This window comes from Mixophyes fleayi, chromosome 3 (genome assembly GCF_038048845.1).
Source record: "Mixophyes fleayi isolate aMixFle1 chromosome 3, aMixFle1.hap1, whole genome shotgun sequence".
Classification (NCBI taxonomy): domain Eukaryota; kingdom Metazoa; phylum Chordata; class Amphibia; order Anura; family Limnodynastidae; genus Mixophyes; species Mixophyes fleayi.
The window spans coordinates 322,920,724-322,945,096 of NC_134404.1; the positions used below are offsets into that span (position 1 = coordinate 322,920,724).

Below are 24,373 nucleotides of genomic sequence, written 5' to 3' on the forward strand. Positions count from 1 at the left end.
AAGTCTTAAAGATTTGAAAGGACTTTATGTCTGAATAAATAGATCAAAGAGGGCATAGAACCTATGTATTGTTCATTTTAATAAATAATAAATTGTGAATTTATTATTTATTCAAGGAACAATACATAGGTTCTATGCCCATAGTGCATCCTGGTGCCATCTCTTTCCCAGGAAACAATGCACCCGGCCATCCACGTGATGTAAAAGAAAACTTAATTCATCAGACCAGGCCACCTTCTTCCATTATTCCATATTGTAGTAAGTATATAATTGCCCAGCTTTGGCGCTCACATGCCCATTGTAGGCGCTTTTGACGCTGGACAGGGGCCCGCATGGGCACTCTGACTGATCTGTGGCTACGCAGCTTAATACGAAGAAAGCTACAATACACTATGTTTTCTGACACCTTTGATCGTAGCCAACATTAACTTTTTCAGCAATTTGTGCTACAGTAACTCTTCTGTGGACCAGACTGGTTAACCTTGACTCCGCATACGTCTCAATGGCCTTGGGCGTAAATGACCCTTGTCTATCCTTTGTCCACTTTTGGTAGGTACTAACAACTGCATACCTAAATTTAGAAGTTTCGGTAAAAATTTTTAATTTTCCAGCCGTATTGAGTAGCAGTAAAGAGATCCAAATGAGATGTGTCAGTGCTCGATTTTTGTCCCATACACCTTGCAGTGTGTTGCCAATTAAGTCTAAAATGACCAATATGATCAGCAGAATCGTTTTTCGTTTTTTTGTTTTTTTTCAAATAGATTGTGAAGTACATATTCTTGCATTCGTGCAAAGCTTCCATTTAACTCTGCAATAATTAGCTATTAAAGGTAATTTTTACAAAAAAAAACATCTCATCAGTACTGGTAATAAGAGAGTTTGCAATGCAGTGTAAATATATTTTGAATGTAAACCAGATAGATGTGTAAACGTGTATGTTTTAACCTCCTCAACCCCTCTTCCTTAAAGGGATTATAGTTTACAGGCATGTATGAGGTCACAGAACACTGGGGAACATTCCCTATCTCTAGCATCTGATTAATGAGCAGCTTGCATTCTCCATGTGACCCTCGCTGGTGTTTCAGGCAATGGACACTTTTACGGTTTTATAGTGTTTGGATAAAGACAACAGGACGCCAATAAATTCCTGGGGATTTAGTTTCCTTAAAAAAAGGCTCATTTATTCAAACACAAATGAAGGGATGGTTAGTGTCTAAAGCAGATCCAATTAGCAGAGACTAAAGCTGTGTATCATTTTGACAAAAAGAAACCATAAAAATAATGAATGTATAGACAATGTGATTCTTGTATAGAACTCGAGAATCATCATTTGCTTAGAAAACTTTGAATTGTGCCCTTTATTGCTACCAATATAAAGGGATTGAGGAACATTTTTCTCAGTTGATCTGCGGTGCGGTATATTTAGATGTAGATATCTTTTTTTTCTTTAAATAAACGTCTGTTCCGTTATTCAAGGCAAGATGACAATTTTACACGTCACCTTCTTCTATAACTTATCAAAATCTATTTTTCACATTTGGTACCAATTTCAGATTGAAGTAGTAAGACAAAGCTGTGTCGTAGTCCTGAATTGCAATGTTGATATTTAATGCAGTTAAGGTGACTACAATCAACATTAACCATAATAATTAGGAACATAAGTTAAATGGACTCTAAACCCAAAATAAAAGTTACCTTATGTACAAGAGTAACTAAAAACATTCACATATCTATAAGCAAACAGTTTCATATATTGACGGGATTTGAGATATCTGTGTTTGTTGTACCGCTGAGGGCAAATTATTGTTCTGTGATTAAATTATTTGCTGCAAAGGTATCTGGTTGCCGTGTCATTCAATGGGATAACTGACAGGAGCAGAACAAGCAGAGACAACATAGAGAACGTGCAGGAAGCATAAGTGCAGTACTAACACACTAAGTATAATACTTAGGCATACCTCCCTTTGTCCCGCTCTGCACTGCATTGTGACATAGACACACACCGTTCATGCATGTGGTGTGTTCCGGTTGCAGGATTTAAAACATCGGGAGGTGTTCATAAGACATAACAGGCAAATTATAGAGCAAGCATATAACATAGTACAGAGCATGCAAGAGATGTAATACAAAGAGACAGGTAGACGTAGGACCAGACAAGAAGACTAGAGAAGAGGAAGCCCTGCTCCTGAGAGTTTACAATTCAATTTAAATTATTCCATAAGCCTTAAAATTTGACATATCTATTTGCGTTGTTTGTTCTTAGTTATTTTAGATGACCCATCTTGTATTTTAGGTGTGGTGGTACTTTAATTATGTTTTTCAAAGTATTGTAGTAAGTATATAATTGCCAACTCTCCCAGAACGTTCGGGAGACTCTGGAATTCCAGGTAGGTCTCCCGGACTTCCGGGAAAGCAGGCAGACGTCTCGCATCCTGCAATCATGTTGTTTTGGTCTGCCCCTCAACACTTGCAATTCAGAGAAATGGAGAACTAGAAAGTTGGTAGTATCAGTAAGTAATGATTAGCTAATGGAGGAAAAGGAGACAAAGATATTACAGGAGAGTAGGTAGTATTGTTATAATTGTAATAAGACTGCACCTCACAACATTACTGATTGGAAAATCTGGGTCAGTTTGGTCTTGCCACTGATCTGCCCAAACCCTCCAGTCCTCCCATAGCTCTCCCTTGTTTATTTGTGTGTACACTACAGCCCCTCCTGATCTTCACTAATGGCGACTGCTGGGAGGTTTGAGACAGAGATATTTTCTCATCAATAATAATGTTTGTATGTAAACCATATTCTTACTCTATTACAGTAATGCTGGGCCCAGATTGTTTCTTGTCTCTGGTCCAGTTGTTTTTAATCAAACCACACCGCATCTGCCCTTGGCTTAAAGGAATAATAAATCTATTTGTCCAATGTAAAGAGATGAGTGTGTGCAGTATAGTTTGTCTACAGAACCATTGTTTTCATCTCTGTTCCATTATCCTCTCATCTCCTCTTCAAACCTTCCTGTCGGTCATGTGTGATAAACCTTTCACAATACGACCACTTTTGAAATGGTCAATGGCAGGTCTATCTAGTATATATTCTAGTCGGTTTTACTTTTTAAAGTTAAAAAAAATGTATTATTCATCCTTTTTTTTTTTGTCTCCCAAACATTCTACTTCTAGGGTCCAGTTTCTGGGAAGACATACGCAGCGTTATTGAAGACTGTGAATTGTTGGAGGACACGCAGCACACTGCTGCAGTTCCTGGACTTGTCCTATATTTTCAGAGTGTTTCACATCTCATTTTATCAATGCTAGATCTAGTCGTGGAAGGGCAGCGTTCCAATACTGTTTGGTGGGACCCTACTAAGAACTTGAGCCCGTCATACTTAGTGCAAAGGATGCTGGGATCAGAATTCCATGAAGTGCGTTTGCTGGCTCTTGAATATGTATTGCAATGGACAAGACGGTATCGTTCTGATGATACAGACTTGTACTTGTCTCTTGAGGTTGAGAAGACTCTATTTGAGATGATAACAAAAGAAAGTAATTTAGAGTGCCTTTGTAAGGTAAGTACTGTAATGGAGAAGTCCACAACTTAAAGATCATGTTCCAGTCTTGGACAATTGAATGGAGCTGTAACTATTATGTGCACATTTATACTGTCAAATTATCTGGCAACATTGGCTCCGGGGGGGGGGGAATGTAAAAGGCATCTGATGACTTGAAATGATTTCAGTGAAGTTTCCAGGACTGTACAGTATTTAGTATTTTATATTTATTAGTTTGCATCAGCGCTTAGCAGAGATTATAGAAATAAAGAATAGGAATACCCCATGATAATATTTGTTGGCCTATTGATGATGGTTATCATATTGGGCAGCACAGTGGCTCAGTGGTTAGCACTTCTGCCTTAAAGCACTGGTGTCATGAGTTTGAGTCCCAACCATGGCCTTATCTGTGTGGAGTTTGTATCTTCTCCCAGTGTTAGTGTAGGTTTCCTCCAGGTGCTCCGGTTTCCTCCCACATTCCAAAAACTTACTAGTAGGTTAATCGGCTGCTATCAAATTGACCCTAGTCTCTGTCTGTGTGTGTGCATGTTAGGGAATTTAGACTGTAAGCTCCATTGGGGCAGGGACTGATGTGAGTGAGTTCTCTGTACAGCGCTGCGGAATTAGTGGCGCTATATAAATAAATGATGATGAATAAAGAATTATAATTCTCTATACATGGCAATGTCAGGAGCAGCATGAGCTATTAAAAATATCATCCAACAGTTGTTAGTGAAAAAAAATTGTCTTAGTGAATGTTTAATGTTCATATTAATAGATAATACAAATATATGAAGCTTTGTGAGAGATTCTTGGGCTCCTGGCTAAAGTATCTTTAAATCGGCAATATTGCTACTAATATCTGTGAACATTATTGAATCATTGGTTTGCTATGACACATAGTCTATCCTCTAGTCCTAGTATCTTGGGTTCTGGACGCAGATTAGTCTCCAGCTGATTTGTGCACTCTCTCTTGGACCTTCCAACATGACCCCTCCAACCTAGTACAAAATACAGTCCTGCTGATCTCCCCACTTACTACCCTATTGCAGTTACCTGGGCTGAGTGGTATAATTGACAAGATGGGTGTTTTTAAACATCAGGTAAATAATTCAGCCCAGATAGCAGCAATAGGAACATAATTGGGAAGTTCGGTGCAGAGCATTTTGTAATGGAAGTCTTGTTGGAGGGTCTGTACTTATTGCAGGCAAAGCTTATACAATATTTTATTCAATATAATCACATGAGCACTGACAAACCTTAATGGCCCGATTCAGTCCTCTGCAATGTGCAGTCTGGTGCTTCCGGAGCGGTCAGGTGGGCACTCCGCGGATATGCAACATTGCAGATTTTGCCTAGCACCCTTTAGAGGTGCGTAGGAATATCTGGGATGTTGGGGTAACGTAGTACCTGAAAATACGTGCAGCCCAAGACCGCAATGATGTATGGGCCGCACATCCCATTTAATTGAATTCCCCCCCCCTATGAACACTGATTTCATGACACTAGAAGCACATACCTTACAACATTTCAAAAGCAAATCTAGGACACTGATAACCCACGCCCATGATTTGCCTAAACCATACCCAGATTTGTCCAATCCACTTCCTTCTTCCTGAGAAGCCACTCCCCTTTTTGCGAACCAGTCAAAATAAGTGAAAGTATGACAATACTGTGTGGAAACTGTGTTGTAACCACAGTGACCAGTGATCCTAGCTGCAAATTTTCTAGTATAAAAATGAGAACAGTTAACTGGTTGGTTGCTACGGGTTACAGCAACTTTTACCTGTGCACTATGTTTCATTAACGTTGGTGGATCCTTGTATACAAATAACATGCTGCAGATAAACCCAATGTGCTGTGTGACTTACAGCAAACCATCAGGCATTGTCTTTCATTCAGTCTGCCTTTCTCTGCAGAGATCAATGCTGATCAGTAAATATGACATAAATATGATTAGCACAAAGCTACTGAGTGTTTCATTAATTAACTTTATTGATTTACATGTTATCATGTCTCCCAAACGCTTGGCAGGTGCTGACAATCATGTACGAAATGAATGTTGAAAAGATACTTTCTATGGCCAAGCACCATTTCCAAATGGAGCGACAGGACTTGTTGAGAAGAACTGTAAATCTCGTTTTTGCAACCAGCCACAGGTGTGTCCATAACTCAACTGTAGTTTTACTCAAAGTGGCAGTACAGGTTTAATGTCTAGACATAGTAAGTATCATACATGTCTGATCACCTGGTGGTATGTACAGAACATGGGAACATTGTATATGTTCAGTGAAAGGGCTTCACCCAGGCAGAGCTCTTAACGTGATATAAAATGAGCTTGTTAGCTACATAATACTGCATGTTACTGTACAAAATTTATTTGTATAGCGTCAGTCATATTACACAGTGCTTTTCTGAAACATTAACATCAGTCCCTGCCCCATGGAAGCTTACAGGCTAAAGTCATACTCGCCAACTTTGGGAGATGCAGGGGGCCGATGGGGAGGAACTCAGCGAATCATCTCATATGGCTCCATCCCCTAATCAAACATCATAAGTTCTAGCCTATTTTGGCAGGGGGCAGGGTGACAATGACATGTGATTCGCGTCATAAGCCCTGCCCCACTATTTAATTAAATTAAGTGTGTCCAGGAAGTCTACCTTCTCTCCCGGGAGTCCAAGAAATTCGGGAGTCTCCCTGACATTCCAGGAGAGTAGGCAACTATGGCTGAAGTCTCTACCAGGTAAGCACACACGTTAGGGTCCCTTTTCTTGGAAGAAGCCAATTAACCTACCAACATGTCTTTGGACCATAGGGGGAAACCGAAGCATCTGGAGGAACCCTACTCAAAACTGGGGGGGAACATACAGACTCCACGCAGATAGTGCCCTGTGTGAGATCGAACCCATGAACCCAACACTTTAACCACTGTGCCACCCAATTTACCCAAAACCTAATATATGATAGTAACTCATTACTATGGTGTGTAATTTCATTGCCGAACTAGTGCCTGCCTTGTTAAACAATAAGGTAGTAAAAAAGTCAATGTACTATAAATATATATGATGCCATTGAGGTTTCATATGATAAAGCGTCTCTACAGGTAAAAGTGGTTAAATTGGGCATAAATCTGAACCCAGACAATACAATCTTCTTAAATTTTGCAAATACTTTATTACCGATGGCAACTGAAGATCTGGTAAGAACGTGCCAGTGTTCTAGAACTGGCAAGTAAAATGTTCTCTTTGCCTTTTAATTCCGGTTGCTGAGGCCTATTGAAAAAATAAACAAACCTGCTCTTATCTCCTCGCAATTCAATTTATTAGACAACCCTGGTGAATGTAGAGAAACACCAGACAGAGCACAGAGCTGTAAATACTCCTCTGGCAGACATTTAGTGCCTTTCAGCCTTGCTGTTGCTGTGATTAAAATGGCTAATTGCCTTTGAAAATAAAGAAAAGAGCTGGGTAGCTTTGCTTCCAGGCCTGACCATGCAAACTGAGAGGCTTTACCCATTAAATAGCACAATTTGTGGTTTCATTCTCTAAATGTGTTAATAAAAGTCTCCTGTTAGATTTTTCTTCCGCAAATTATATATTATTTTGTCTACAAATAAATTACTAGGCAACAAGCATCCTGAGTCTCCACTAAATAATTAAAACCCACATTCATAACTAAGCGGGGAATAATAATATATGTGCAGACTTGCCAACTCTCCCGAAATATCCGGGAGACTCCCGCATTTTGCGAGAGTCTCCCGGGCTCCCGGGCGAGTGTGGCAATCCCCCGCATCTGGATAAGTGGGCATCTGGATAAGTGGGCAGAATTAAGTCCCAAACGCCGCGATTCCCGGTGAATCGCGGCGTTTGGCCCCGCCCCCCGCTGTCAAATGACGCATTTTGCGTCATCACGTCATGGGGGCAGGTCCAAAATGACGTCACTTGGAGCCCCCCCCCCCCCCCCCGTCACGCCCACCTCCTCTGCAGGCTCCCGGATTTCACCAACAGAAAGTTGGTAAGTATGTATATGTGTTTGTAACAAAACGAAGTTTCATCTTTGTTTATACAACTTATATACAACACCAAATAAGAATGTATGGCACAGCTTGGTGATTTAGTGGTGGCATTGCTTCCTCACAGCAGTGGGGTTGTGAGTTTATATAGATTTCCTCTGGGTGCTCCGGTTTCCTTCCACATGCCAAAAACATACTGGTAGGTTAATTGACTTCTGGGCCCTAATCTGTATGTGTGGTAGGGAATCTAGTCATATGATTGGTGCTGTATAAATACCATAATTAATAATAATTGCATGCAGAACAAGTGGAGTTGTACAATTAGTAGGTCTGAAAGAATATTTTTCTGACCGGTCCACTTTTAAATAATTGGTGAAAATCATGAAGTTTAGCTATCATTATGAATAACGGACATTTGACGTCTATGAATGTGTCACATCGTAAAAAAGGAAGTAAACATAAAAGTTTTACTGCATGTTTGCAATGTTTACAAAGTCATGAAGTTGCTCAATGGTTGTGCAAAATGGATGGAGAAATGAATTTGACCATCATTAATGACTTTCCTTATGTGCTCCCCTATTAATACTTTACTAAACTTTGTTGAGGTCACTGAGGAGTTCTCCATATGGAGCATACACAGAGCATGCAGTAAAAGCACACAGTAACTAAAGTGCATTGACCCTTTCACTCTAAATTTAGAGATTGTTTTCTTTGTCATTTTTTGAAAAATCTATTTTGTTTTTTTTTATCTTCTTGACCTTAATCCATTGCTCATTGTGAACCCTTGTATTTGAGAAATGAGCAAATTTAAACAAATGAATCACTTTATTTGTCTGATGTGGGTTGATAAATCTGGGTGCAAGTTCAGGATCATTGTAAAGTGCGACTGCATGTATTCCATTATGTACTCCATTAATTGTTGTGAATAACAGAGGAGTAGCATAGGATGGTAGTAAATCTTTATTACAGCACAACACGCTATATACACTGATAACCAAGGCTAAGTGTACTCTATTAACCCACAAGCTATAGAAATTATTTGCTAAACTGATGTAAGGGATTAAATGGCCAACTGTAATTTCATAGTGCTCGGTAATGAAAAATAATGGAAACTAAACAAAAGGAGCCTGAGATTAATCATAAGTTAACAAAATCATAACAATTCAAAGCATCACATATCCTGCGTACCATAGAATGTATATACACGATTGCCAACCCTTGAAAATATTCTTCACTGATGTCCAGTTTTTAACTGACACATTATTCATATAATTCTACAACATATTATAGAGGGAACATAAAGGGGGCTGGGACATTATTCATATAATTCTACAGCATATCATAGAGTGAACATAAAGGGGGGCTGGAACATTATTCATATAGTTCTACAACATATCATAGAGTGAACATAAAGGGGGGCTAGTACATTATTCATATAATTCTACAACATATCATAGAGTGAACATAAAGGGGGGCTAGTACATTATTCATATAATTCTACAACATATCATAGAGTGAACATAAAGGGGGCTGGGACATTATTCATATAGTTCTACAACATATCATAGAGGGAACATAAAGGGGGGCTAGTACATTATTCATATAGTTCTACAACATATCATAGAGTGAACATAAAGGGGGGCTGGAACATTATTCATATAATTTTACAACATATCACACATGCTGGAACATTTTTTAGACACAAAACAGTGTGGTTCCTGCTATTGTATGGGCTATTTAGTAGTGTCAGTTACGTGTTAAATTTTTATTAATTCCTATTTATTTCTTACTGGTAGGCAAAACATTTTCTTTTTAAGTTTCATTAACTTTACTGATAGTTGTTAGCCATAGTTGCATGTGGCAATAAAATAAAAGTAGAATATTAAAATCCATTAATGGTCATACTTAAACTATAGTCATGCTTGCCTACTCTTCTCCCGCATTTCGGGTAGTTCTTCCAGACCTCGGGAGAGCAGGCCTTTCTCCCGGATCTCCCCCACTTCCTAATGAAGTGGTTCGGATGGGGTCCACAGTGACACGATTTTTTACATTTTTAAAGTTGGCAAATATGAATGTAATTGTACAGTGTAAATGTTTTACAAATAAAGTGTTATGGTATAGAAAAAATAGGTCTATTGTGTTCAAAGGATTTTGAAATTATTCCAGATATGTTCTGTCCCTCTACATAGTTTTTATTCTTTGGTGTTATAGTAACATGTTTTATAGCAGAAGTATCATGAATGGCCATCTCGTCAGGGATTAGTAGAGTAGTGTGTACCCAATGAGGTTACTGTGCACACGGAGGCATATACTGTGCATATGTTACATACATTTCCTAGAGAAGAAAGGACCAGTGTCAATTTTCCTGGGTTGTGGAGAAATTCCTATGGAACACAGAACATGCACCACACAGGGCCCAGCTGTATACTGTATTTGCCAGCAGACTGCAGATGTGTTTATGATCCTGTGTCTGCTTTATTGCTCCCACTGTAAGCACCTCCTGTCATGGCAGCCATCTGTCTATGGAGCTGTATCAATGGAGAAAGTCATTCACAATTACTGTCTGTTTTGTTACTCCGAGAGTAGAACTTCCTCTATCGTGCATGGCAATGTTAGGTTAAAGACTTTTAAGGGAATAAAAGTATTGCTGAGGGTCAGTGTTACACTTGTTGGTTATTGACAGATCAATGCTAGGCCATTTAAACATTAAAGTGAACCAACCATCCCCATAGATTGTGCAGTTGTCTGAGCTTTATGGGCAAACTTAAACTTTTTTGTACTAGTTCATGTCCCTCCACAAAGGTTTGGTTGCATCGTCAAGTTTTCTTTTAGAACTTTGTGAATTCTTTGAAAAGAATACAAAATGGCTAAAATGCTAACTTAAAAAAAGTAGATTTCCTGGAACAAATATTCAATGTAAATGATATGAAGGTAAACAGAAAAGCTGAGATTGCTCAGAGGAACCCTTAGTGATGCCGATAGCAGGATAGATTTAAAAAAAGCGATGCAGGCCTTTTGAACCAGTGATATCACTTAGGCACTGCATACATCCCGGCTTTCCAGATGTATTCAGAACAGCTTTGTTTCACGGGTCGGAGATTTGGAACCTTCCAACTCTCCGACCCGTGGAACAAGGCTGACCTGTGTGCAGCATTAAAAGTGTGTTTTTAGGGGAGGAAGGAGAAAGCACTAATCATGCCCCCCATACCCAATTCTAGAAAGTTGTACCTATTCCCCAACTTAAAGTTGGTAGCCATGCATTTCATGACCAATATTTAATAAGCCTGACTAATATTCATGAGGCACTAGTTCCTAGTGAATTGGTTGCACTTAAAATGTGTTTCAATAATAGGGCAAAAAGAAAGTTCATAATTTTTGCAAATCCTCTTCTTTCAATTTGGGGGATATGAATATGGATTGAGCTGAATGTGGTGGTTACACTGCTAGCATAGTGCAGATTTCATGCCTGAGATTCCATCAACACTTTCTCCTCTAATGCAGACTTGTTGAGATATAAAGCCACAGGTCTACATTACAATACTGAACATGCTCTTTTCTTATTTGCACTGACATCACCGGAATCTTTTACACATATTTGATTTGCTTCTGTGGAAGCCAGAAGAACAGGACACATGTGAAGCAGATTGCCATATTCAGTGGTCTGTTGCTTCAGGGAACATTGCTTTGGTCAAACGATGGCATTTCATAGTCTATGACCGTATTCTTTACTTTGGCTGCTATCCCTCCATCCTGTTGTTGAATGAGATGTTTACATAATGGACTTGTGGATACTACGGGTCACGTGCAGTTTGACATGAACAGCATATTCTATATCAATAAAAGGCCCAGAGCTGATGACTGAATAACTCCGTAAAAAACAACTGTTGTCTCATAGGCATGTATATTCAGGTGCTGCACATACATTGTGAATTAAATTTGGTTTCAATTTCATGCTGGCTGCAGTTAACAATGTACGAATGTGTTCCGTCAGGGAGGAGGTAGTTCAATATTTACTGCCAGCCACGGTTAAACATATGTTTTGAGGCTGTAGCCATTGGAAAATTTGCAGGTTTGTTTTTTTCCCCCTTTTAAATATAGTTTTTTCTTTTTTTGCAGTGTGGAAATCCAGTGCTCAGGCTTAAAACTCTCCTCTAGATTGGTCATCAGTCTTGTAAGCAATGCACAGGAGGTAAGGCAATGACTGAATACCACTGTATGACAGTGTACTCTCATTTTCCACCCAGGCTTATAGAATTAAAAATTAAGTGTACTGTTTTTTAAGGCATGGGTTACGGTCACACATTTACCCACAATTCCTCACTTACATTAACTCTGGTTGTACAAAAACTGTCCTCTTCATTTTAACATTAATTGTCGCATAGTGATGATTGCGGCAGTGGTATGTTATCATTTAGTGTCCCTCTTTTTGCAACTTGGTGCCATGCACCGTTTTCTCTCCCCACCCTTTTGTCCTGTGTGGTGTAATAGTAGCTTTTACCAATAGAGGGCAGAACAACAACTGAAGCTCTTCCATGTCATCTTCAGGTTACCTTACATTCACCTCTCACTTTACATCCAGATTTGTTTGTTTTGCCTCTAAGTCTGGGCTGGCTATACCTTCCGTGCTTCCTTGTGTAATAGCTGCTTGTGGAAACTAGAGCAGAATCCAGTTTTTCCCTTTAATATGAAATGGGATCTTGTGCATGCAGAATATGCCTCTTCCAAATTACTACCTCTGCATGGGTTAGTGGGTTAGTGGACTTGTGGCATAATGTGTAAGAAAGACTAAGATCCTCACAATAAGGAGGAGAGAGCGTAAAGATGCAGTTTGGGAAGTGGGCGGTTTCAAGGTCAGATTGTGCACCCTAGGCCTCACCCCCAGTTGGGCACCGCTCCTACTTACCCTCTTCCCCAAAACGTTTGTCACTCATTCAGTGTTTTAGCCCTCCCTCAAACCTGGCGCCCTAGGCAACTGCCTAGGTTTGCCTACTGGTAGCTCCTGCGTAGGTGGTTGCATTTCAAACATAACGCAAATGGAGGATATTGTGATAATAGCAAAAGGTGCAAGCAGATCTAATCATTTAAACCAATTGCTGAGCACCCAGATCTACAGCCAAATTTGTACACAACCATGGTGGGCCATATAGTGCAGATCTTGCCATTTGTCAGTTGGACTGAAAACTCAGGACACAGAAGTCCCTGAGCAGCATAGGCAACAGTTACGGTCATTGACCAATCAAATTTAGCAGCATGCCTGAAAGCAATCAGAACATTCTGAGCGGATATTTACTGATCTCTGTGTGTGGGTTGCATTAGACTCTGTAACAAGAAACCTTTAAAGAGACAACATATATTTTTAAGATGATCAGACATATGGCTTTGTTTTGTTTATTTAATTCCTCCACCTCCGTGCATGCATGTAATAGTTCACAGTGGCAATCACCTGTCAACATTTTGTAATGCTTTTAATGTATATAATTTGTAGTTTGTATTTGAAAAGTTCTCACAGGATAGCTATTCCCTGAATTACTGCATCATTATTTTATCTGCAAAACATATTACTTATAAACATTTCATTTAGTAAATGCCACCCCCTGATAATTTAGGCCACAATTATAAAAGTGCATGAACCTGTTACACTGATGCACACCATTCTCCTTAATCTCCCTTCCTTAGCTTTAACACGGGCAATGACACTTTTGAAGTTTGGAAACCTCCAATAAACGCTGGCTGTTTTCTACTAGCTTATTTAGGAGGGAACAACAAGTACTTGGATTATCCCAAAATCAAGAAATATTTAAAAAAAAACAATAAATGGAAAAATGCACTTGCAACCACCAGGGGGCAACGCAGAGCCTACTCATTCCAACATATCCATTGTACAATGTATTTTGTGAGCTATACTAGGCCATAATTCACATATACAATACCCTATATACTATTCTATGTATGCTGTGCCTGTGTAAGTAAGTGGCATGGCTTTTCACAGAACATTAGGGTGAAATCTAGCCTATGAAAATAGATTTACTACCTAGTCTCAATGTGTTTTTAGCATAAATTATTTAGAAGTCGCTCTAAAAGAAACATCCATTTATCATTGTTTTAATTGGATACATGTAATGAAAACTACTATACAAATATTAATCTTATTAAAGTGTATTGCTTTCAGTGTCTTGAAAAATATGTTGTGTCTTAGATAAGTTACAAAACTAAGGGGAAGGGGGGGATAGATTAATTGTGATGAGCAACATCTGGATGATCTTGCATGAAACTGTATTCCTCAGGCCATTGAGTCAGAGTTGAAGGACTGGGTTGCACTTGTGGTTCACTGTTGTGAAGATGAACTGCAGACCGAACTAAAACTGGCAGCTGCTGAGATCCTAATTGATGTTGCTCCATGTCTCCTGACCAATAAGCTGACTGTACTAGGTAAGACTACAGTTTATGATGACTATACAGTTCTGTGTTACATCGCTAAGTAAAGGAATGTACAGCTGGATTTGTCATTGTCCCTTTTTTTCAAGCTCAGCAGAGTTATCACCTGAATATTTTACTGAAATGAAAATGGACTTCAGGCCCTTATTACAGTGTGCACAATGTTAATGAGAATCCAGCCTGTCAGTCCTACCTCTGGTGATATCACTGGTTCCTGGTGAGTGGAAGGGCTGCGTTCTACATTGGTTCGGCTCACAAAGTGGTAGCTTCCATTGGGGTTGTACTGGGTTTCCCTTTAGAAATGTAGAATGGAAAGATATAGAGATTTGTGAAGCTTCTAAACGTCTGAATAAGCCACGCCTCTTTCATTGTCTGCAAATCACAGGGGTCCCACTGAATTCCAGACAGTTGGGAGGTTTGACTAATTTGCCTTTGGCACTGTAGTAGAGGGACTGTTGTACTCGCTGTTCACCAGTGGGGGGAGTTATCTCATCTGTGGTTGTCCAGCGGTTCTATATGCAATGGTAATTTAGGCCGGGGCTTGGGGCCTACATGCTTGTATGGGAGAAGGTTTTGTGTAAACTAGTGTTACTGAACCGAGCGTCCATTTGAAAATTTAGGACAGAGGGGATGCATTGGCAGAAATGTGAGCAGGACAGAGGAGATGAGATTCGGAAGAAGAGGATGAGGAGCATTGAATTAGGAGCAAGGAGCAGGGCAGGGTATTGGAATCTGAGCTCCTCATACCTCCTCCCAGTCTCTCAGATTGAGTCATGTGCTGTGGCTGTGTACTCAATATCACTGTCTACTCTTTTCTCTAATATTATGACTAACGTGTTTATTGGACGACGTGGCCTAAACACTTCCACTTGTAAGAACTAGGCAGTGCTTCCTTTTCATGGTAAACTATGTCAATGTTAGATAATGTCAAATAAATAAATGTGTTATACAATTGTATTGGTTAAAAAAGGTAATTGTGACAGTTTTACAATGGGCTCAGAGCAAAGTTTTTTTTGGTCTGCTGCTGCTATAATGAAATCGATTACTGCTGTAAGTGGGAACGGAGTGTAACCGTCATAGAACGCCATAATGTGAGAATAAAACTGTAAAATAGATTGAAGTGAGATAATGGAATTCAAAACTGCTTTAAGGTTGTGTTTACACATAACTAGGATTCTAAAAAGTATATGTTTGGCTTCCCTAGAAATAAACGATGAGAACTGTCAGAGGGAAACGGCTATTAGTGAGGGCTTAGTCTGCAAATATGACTGGGGGAATTGTCATCAGGTGTCTGGTGAAGTCACTGACTGTATTAGGTAAATAAAATAGCTAACAGCGGATTGCGCTCTGACATGTAATTGCAGCACCAGCTGGTATCCAGCCAAAATTGACTTCCCAAAAGTTATTAGTTTTAATTGATCTTGCCTGATTTGAGCGTGTCAAACCTGAGATTCTTAGAAGTGACGGTAAGCCTTTTCTGAATGAATCATAAATTAGACCTCATGGATTTGGCATTAGTTGGTGTGAAACATGACATTCTTGCACTCAGCTGCGAAATTTCCAAGCTCCCTCCCTTATTTTCTACTGTAGTTCAGTCTTTTTTAGAAACAGATTTGTTGTACTTAATGGTGCACTTTAATTATATTTAATTGGATGTCTTATTTTATGTGTAAACAATATCCTGCTCCATGCTCACATAGCTATAGTTTTTTTTAGAACTGGACATTATATTTGTTCTAAAATAAATAAAATTATGTAAGTTTTCTTTCCTAGCCAATGATATAATGACCAACTGCACAGTATTACTTCTCTTGATCTGTATGTCTTATTCTCAGCATCATATTGTGTGCAATGTGTGAGAGCCATCAACATTCTACACATAACGGTACAAGGGAGCAAGAACGACCTAAGTCCTTTCTTCAAACAGGACTTATTATTGAAGCCATTAAAAATGGAGCTCAAACATTTATAAGAGAACCTTCGGGTGGGTTTGTATATTATTATCTCAGACTCATCTCCCTATATCAATAGGACCTTTGTCCGCAGTATAAGAGCCCCCCTGTCAATAACCACCTTACCGGTGCTGCTGTCGGCAGGTAAGTTCGTCTTCAATAGCAGAGGTCTTATCGGAGGGATCATCAACATTCTACTAACTGGGCTATGGGGAGTTTAGAGTATAGCGAAAATAACACTTCTTTTTTATAAGCCACTTTTACCGCATAGAAGGCATAAAGTCTAGGAGCAAAATATATGTAGCAGGAGCTATTAACCAGACGGGTTTCATCTAACTTAGAGGTCATCAGGGAAATATTCCCATGATGAAGACGAAAAGCATAGGGAAATGTCATAACTTTGCTAGGAAAGAAGACTGCGCTCCATACTTCAATAACGGTACAGGAGACGCATGGACTATTGCTGATGTCATGTACTACCAGCAATTCAGATAAGCTGTTGTAGCTTTGTTTAATGTACCCCATCCCAATAATCTTTGTATCAGTAAATACAGTTTTTATGCAATACCACACTATATGTTGTATGTTTGGAAGCCTAACACAGAATGATTAGGATACTCATTACTGATTTTAGATTAGATTCTATATATTGATTTTATACGTGTCCACTTGTCAGCCTGATGCTAGTAAGCCAATCAATCTTACTACACTATATAGGTGCCATTCCTTCCTCTTTCTACATAACTACTGTTGTGTTTGCAGACACTATCTTCATATTAATGAAATTGAGTATTATTATATACTCAAATTTAGATTTATAAAAGGAATTCATTCTTAATGTCAGCGGCTAACTACACAGTTGTTAGGTACATACAATTGCTCAGAAGTCCTATGAGTGCATTTAGTGAGACAAAGAATTGCATATGTACTTCATCTACACTGTATCCTTCAATGCGATAGCTGCTTAAAGTTCTAAATATGTACTTATTTACTCAGAGAACAAGCACTGACAATCATACTTGGATTTTTCTGCATACTATGACAAGTAATATTGCTTGTAGCAGCTTGTATGTAAAATACAGGTTAAGTGAGAGCTGACACCATCCTTCCCCTCACTTTATACAAGATTTAATCTGTGAATATCAGGTCATCGCATTTTAGACTATAAGTTCTTTTGGGCAGGACCATTTTTACCTTCTATTTCATATCATTGTATGGAATTTGTTTGTATTGTGGTCCTATCAGTGTACAGCGCTGTGTAATATGTTGGTGCTATATGAATAAAGCATAGTAGCAATCACTAGGCACTGTACCTGCCAAACAATTGCTCCAAATTCTTTCTCAAAGATAAATTAAATCCTAACCATACTGGTTAAGATCTAATTTATCTTTTAGTAAGTATCTAACCATCCATTGCATCTTCTGTGTTGTGCTACAAGCTGAGAAAACATTTCCATTAAACAGGAAAAAAGGCGGAACATTATTGTCATTTTTAAGGAACAAAGGCGAAAGTCTATTATAAAAGGCACAAAAGAAATGAGTGTTGTTGCTCATAGAAACCAATCGGAGTCTAGCTGAAAATGAAAGTACACACTTGAATGGTTTCCGTGGGCAACACCACCTTTGTCTTGTTCCATGTATGTATTTATATATGGCTCCACAGGGCCAGCGGCTACTATTAGGTGAGCCTAGGTAGTCGCTCAGTGTGCCATGGTTTAGGTAGTCTCTAAAACACCGAATTAGTGACATAATGTGTCAAGGACACATTAAGCCTCACATTCTGAACCACAAATTTGTATCCTGGCAAATTGGTGACTGTACAGCCAAATTGTTTCTGGCCATTGAACCAGTTTGAGCGGCTCTGCTCTTGGATGTTTGTGAAGGAACTACTTATTGCGTTATCTGTTTCACATATCTTTTAACAAATCATGTGTCTGTCAAAAGGTTTTTATGATTCTTATTTTAGTCTAAGCATCACATTATGAAATAAAAACAACGTATAGTAATCTTTATTAATGATATTAGGTTTAATCGCATACAGCATTTAAATCTAATAATTTGTTCTTAATTTCAGGCATTTAATCCCTTCTCAGTATAATCATTAAACTAACCACACAGTTGATAAATATGCTAACTGTTGATATTGACACATTAGTTCTAAAGCTAACCACACACTGTAATCTGGTAATGGGCATCGATTGCCAAATGGGCAGGCCTGGAAGTAATTTGTAAAAACAAAAAATGACAACACTTTTCCAATATAAAACAGATGTATAGTAATAATTACACTGTATATCACAAACCTATAAAAAAATCACCATTTATTAAAACAAATAAAATTCATATAAACAATATGAACCTTTTGGCAACAGCGAGTTTTATCAATAATTTGAAAATTCATATGTCCAGAGCAGCTCACATGTTAGTCACATGATTAGAAAGATATATACTCAGAGTCATTAGCGAATGTAACCAGTGTATCACACCAGAATGCAAGGAGCAGTAGAGAAAGGACATAAAGTACATAAAGAAGATGGACACAACTCATTTGTTTGCACAGCGCGGAACATGACTGTGCCTCCTGCTGATGTAAGCCAGGTAATGGAGTCTCCCCACTTCCAGAGGTGAAATCCTAGTCCAGTGTGCAATATGATGTAGCACATGCCCTTGTGTTTCAAACTCCCATTGTCCCATAGATTGTAAGCTTGTGAGCAGGGTTCTCTTACCTCTCTGTCTGTATTTATTACCCAGTATTGTCTTATTACTGTTTGTTCCCAATTGTAAAGCGCTACAGAATTTGGCGCTATATAAATAAATGTTGATGATAATGATGAAATCTATTTCACAGCCGGCTCCAAGGTATTAATAATAATCCGTCCACCAAACAGTTCATATACCTCCGACTTTCATGACCATGATAGAAATCAAATCAACAGTTAAAGTAGTGGCCGAATATTGCAACTCGGGACCAGTATTTGAAACTTCTTAATGTGTTTCAGTATTTATGAACTTGCTTCAGAAGGATAGTGTAAGTTCGGATACTGCTTGTATTTAAATACACCTCAACCAATCAGAGTCTGTAGTTAGTTGGCCTGTGTCCCTGTTTTACAGTAATTAAGCTGTAACATTCTGCCCTCCCCTCCACTTTTAGGTCGACCAATTACTTCAGACACATGGGTATAAGCCTATATATATATATATATATATATATATATATATATATATATATACTTATACCCATCATGAACAGCATATGAGGTATAAAATGTCTGTAGTGGCAGCTAGAAAGGGTCCTGGTGTTGGAAATATCTATGTGCTGATAGACGTCCTTGATTTCCTACCAGAACCACTAATTTATCAGTGTTAGGAGCAGGTTTTAGTTTGGTAGTAATAGTATTTACAATATAAAGTACCTTAACATTTTGTACATTCTAAATAAGTAGTATAAACCACCTACCTCAACATAAAACATCATACAATAAAATAACCCACATGCTAAGTTTACCAGCATTGTGAAATGTTATAATCCCTTGAAACTGAGCGAGGGGTTGGAATTGCAGCTTTGCCATATTTATTCCAACAAAGAAGTTGGATATCTAGAGGCATTGCTTAAATATACCAAACCCATCATTTAGGTTTTAAGAAAATACAGTGTACTATAAAAAAAAATGATTCCGAACGCCAATTTACATAATACTATTAAACAGCAAGAGGAGTATATCTATAATTTTAGCACCACAAAGCAATACTTGTGCATCATACACAGGAAGATCTAATTGTAATTGTTAAATCCTAAGGCATTGGGCCAAACTAAGTATTCAGCTGGATCCCAAAAACTAGGATTCAGCTGAATCCTAAAGTGAATCATGAATCCCAAGTTGAATGCTTAATTATCATCCCTTATAAATACACTTAAACATTTAGAGGCTGATGCAGAGTTGCTTGCAAAATGGTAAAATAAATACTTATATATAGAGCCGTACACATCTTAAGGTGTGTCCATCTCTGCATCAGTAGCATATGCTCCTGGTTTACGATAAGTCATCAGTGAGTATTTGCACCTGCCCTATAGTACTTGCAATAGATATGCCTCTGAACAGACGTATATGCGTGTTTCTGCAGGCGCATTTGTGTAGGCACACCTTTAATACACCCGGCCAATGTTGGAACGCCCATTTCCTTCCTCACCCCGACTCTCCAGACGCAGGCTGGCATAAGTGCCAGAATCACATCAAGTCTGCGTAGGAACATGTGTATGCGGCCACTTTCTGGGTGTGCTTAGAGCAATTTCATGCAAGATTGGCTTAGCATACTAGTGTACAGTCCACAATGCTTCAGCCCCTACTGCTAAAAAATACATTGGCGCGCTCACTTTCTTAGTAGAGCAGATGATTCCTTAAGCAGAGTACACACTACAGAGTTTTCCACCAACTTTTTATGCCAATTGATTTTACATTCGATCGATGGTCCGATCGCTCGACCCATGGACTGCATGCACACTAGCCTCGTTTTAGACGATAAAGGGAAGACTTTTTACAGCCATGTTGTCGTGAGCAATGATTGTAATTTCGTACACAATGAAGCAACATCGATCGTAATCTTATACACACTACACAACAGAAAAGAGATTGGAACGAAAACATTGAATGGTACGACCATCCAAACGAGGCGACAATCGTCCATTTGGGCAGACTTTCGACCATCGTGTCACTACACACACTGACCCGACTTCTGAACGAACCATCGTATATTGGCTGGTTGAGCCGATTATTGGACAAAAACCCTGTATTGTGTACCCAGCTTTACATAGGTCTATGTGGATACTCACCATCTACCTATCTTCATACTGTAGAAGAATAGATAATTTTCTACTGATTATGTTGATCTCACAAGTGTGGAATGTGACTTACAGTATTGGATCATATATGGTGGAATAGAACAAAGTAATTATATGTCTATATATCTTTAGAGCTTTCCTCTTGCTCTTTCCCTTTATACCTGTGTGTTTAGCCAGAGATTACCCAATCCCTTCTCTTCCCTTTATTGAACCTGTGATAAGACCAGGAGATAACTGATAATCCTCCCTCCTTATTAGCTTCACTCTATAGGCTGTTTGTAATTGATTTTCAGTGCAACAAAACAAGGCAAATATTTGTTTACATCATGACCAGATTAACCAAAACAAGTCAATTAGAGGGCTACATCGATTACACAGGGTTGTTCTATGGATGGAAGTAGAGTTTGACCTTTAGATTAGCCTTAGATCTCAGGGCGATGACTGTAAAATGTAATACTACTTCTACATAACTTGGGTAGTCTGAAATTGCCATTCAAGAACATACAGCACACATAAGTTATTGCCAATATTATGTTATAAAAGAACAACATATGCTGTACATATTGTAGAGAAAATGTTGTTAAATATAAAGTCATAAACCGTAAACATACAGGAAACAAAAAGCTGAGAGTTCCCTGCCCTTAAGATGGTTTGAGAGGACATGGTTAGATTCGGCGATATATTGAAGATAAACTTTGTCTAGAGATATATTAGTGCTAAATTGGCCACTCAAGGGCCAATCCTGCTATGTATAGCTGGGTAAACACTCAAACGAGTATACCTACGACTGAAGGTCCTGTCAGTCTGGCAGTTCATGCATACACACTGACAGGATTCACCTTCAGATCTGTGATCTTTATCTGGTCCTTTATCTGGTCCTCTAGTCCGGAGAATGACAGCACAATATTCATTCATTCACTACTGTCACACTGTTTAAAGCCACCTTGTTATAGCTATCCACATGTCTTAACGAATTTCGTTAGCTTCTGTGACTCTGAAACAAAATATTCTGTCTCAGAACGAACAAATGAATTATTCCTTCTACAGCACTCTCTACATTTATTCACCGGGACATTCATCACTAGCATCGGCTGAAAAGAGCCCGACTCTGTACAGTCTATGGAGATCGTCAGCATGAGTGCATACACACTGCATGATCGTTAGGTTGATCGGAAAATATTAAATGTTACAACCAACCAAATGAAATGATTATCGGCACTTTAGGACGACTTTACATCATCGTGTCACTATACGCACTCACACGATATCTGACCAAACGGTAGGATGTCGGCTGATTTGTCCAATTATTGGACAAAGATCCTGTAGTGTGTACCCAATTTATGGCTTGCCAAATTATATGGGAACTGGCCATTTGGTGACCTAAGCAGCCACGTAGCTTTTGGGGCCTTTTAGTCTGGTAGGAAGATGACCGCGGTCACAGGCTAATCTATTGTCTTCTGTCTGCATTTTAAAACTGCTCAATAATCCTCATCATCTATTTATAAAGCACCACAGATTATCTGGTATCAAGCTCATTTTTTGGGCCACATGATACATTATTGGCCCTGTTGCCCAATATCGTAGTGTAAGGAAGGACAACAGGTTAACGAGAGAGATTCACACCCAGCAGAGACTCTGAGAGAGAGTGGGTTGCAGTGAGCAGGGGATATCAGAGAGAGAGTTGAAGTGAAAGGTAAACCGTTTAAATAATGAAAAAAGATAGAGCAGGAAAATGAAATTTTGTAATTCATATCAGAAAGGCGTTAAAGTGGGAGCAGAAATTATCCTTTTCAGCCAAACCTCATGGATGAAAAAAGTGATGCTTTTCTTAGGTTTTTTTCTGTGTAACTGAAAGACTGATGCAGTAAGTATCCTCGATCCTAATAGAGAACTGTCAGATTCATACATGAGTGTTCATAAGGAACAGATGACAGACCAAATGGAAGCCCAGGTCCCAGATCCAACCGTTGAGTTGCCTGGCTGGTTACCGGGATCATGATATGCATATGGCTGCCCTTAACTAAGGCGACTGATGACCTCACACATACCCCAAAGGAGGTCATTGGCTGCTCCAGTTTTTCTGCCATACTCTGAGACCTGGTGTGGATGGATTTTATTGTTATACGGCACGATAAGGCCTCACATGTTACAATGGTTAGATCATCGTCATCATCATCATGGAAACAACCTGCACTGACTTCATCTCAACTCATTTTCAGTGAAAGCTCATTTGGATATTTTTCCCATTCTCCATAAGGATCAGTGATCCCTCTTTCAGGTTCTGATTGCACTCCCGTTTTGTTCTGTTCAGTGCCGAGTGTCTAGTGACAAAAGGGCAATTAAATCAGAAATTAAGAAATGAAGATGACAGAGACCAAATAAAATCATAGCTCTTTTATGTAATATTTCTCAGGTAGGTCCACACAAGCGATTTGTACCGATTCACTACCGACCTCTTATCGATGGTTAGGAAGGTTCTGTAGATTCCCAAAGGGATGAGTCTTAACAAAAGCTGTGTTTTTGGTTCAATGCACAAGTCGCCGTTTGTTGACACAATTTGCCAGGTGCCTTTTCTGCTTCTATTTGCCGTTTCTTGAAATATCCACACTCCACATGCGGCAGGTAATCTCCATCAACATCAGCCTTGTGTACCTAAGCAAATGTTCAGCTGCCTTCAACTGGGTGACCCGAGGTAGTGAGCAGAGCCCTGGAAAATTCATCACACTGTGTTCCAGCTGGTTTGTGTAATTCTCTTCTGCATCACAGCCTTGCACGGATCACAGTAATGCACAAAGCATTAACTCCAGCCGCACTTAGGCCCTGAGTTATCTGTCAGCATTAACAGAGAATCACACCCTTCATTTCACTAAATGTCCAGTAAATCCTTCTTCTGCAGTTTATTCCCACCGTCAGTTGTATGATAGCCGAGGACAGGGCGAGTTATTCTGATTGGTGGAACGAGAGGCGATAGTATAAAATGTGGAATGAAGCTCTTCTCAGTGTCTAATTTGTATCAGAAAGCACAGAATGTTAAGTGGTGGCGTATGGTATCACAGTGCAGTATATCCTGGTATACGATATGACAGAGCCACTCATGTGTGATCTCTATAGCACAAGATACACATGGTCTGTGTGGCCTACAGGAGCGTTCCAGGGCCAAGTCCTACCTGAGACCACCCAATATCCAATCTGCCTCAACTACTTCCCGTACGTTAACCTCTTTATTTCCCAGGTCCTGATTATCCAATAGGCTGAAGCCGTAGACGCAAAGCTTTTGGGGGATGTAAAATTGTAACAGGGAGAGGTATAAAATAAAATTCATTTTAAAATATAAGAGAACATGCAAAGTAAAAAAAGAAAAGATGAAAGTAAAATGCAAATGTATTAAGGTTTAATCTTTACATATTCCTATGGTAAAGGCTTAAGACAATGCGTCATCCTTGGGTTGGGGGCTTGAGGATAAGTGAGTAGGAGAGACAAGGGTGCAGGTGTAACAGCCCACTCCCCGTTCACATTTAATTAGCGCTCGTTCACACTTCTGTTCTTTTAAACAGTTCTGATTTTAATGAACACTTAAGTGAGTGGCAATCATTT

The 24,373-nt window shown here is 39.1% G+C and overlaps 1 protein-coding gene across 1 annotated transcript in view; it reads left to right on the plus strand.

Moving 5' to 3' along the window:
• THADA (THADA armadillo repeat containing) overlaps positions 1-24,373 on the plus strand; it is a 427,561-nt gene that overhangs the window by 319,807 nt on the left and 83,381 nt on the right. The window contains exons 32-35 of the mRNA XM_075204150.1: positions 3,175-3,560; positions 5,577-5,701; positions 11,672-11,744; positions 13,840-13,984. Of these exons, the coding sequence (XP_075060251.1) occupies positions 3,175-3,560; positions 5,577-5,701; positions 11,672-11,744; positions 13,840-13,984 (729 nt within the window). The remainder of the gene's footprint in view (positions 1-3,174; positions 3,561-5,576; positions 5,702-11,671; positions 11,745-13,839; positions 13,985-24,373) is intronic.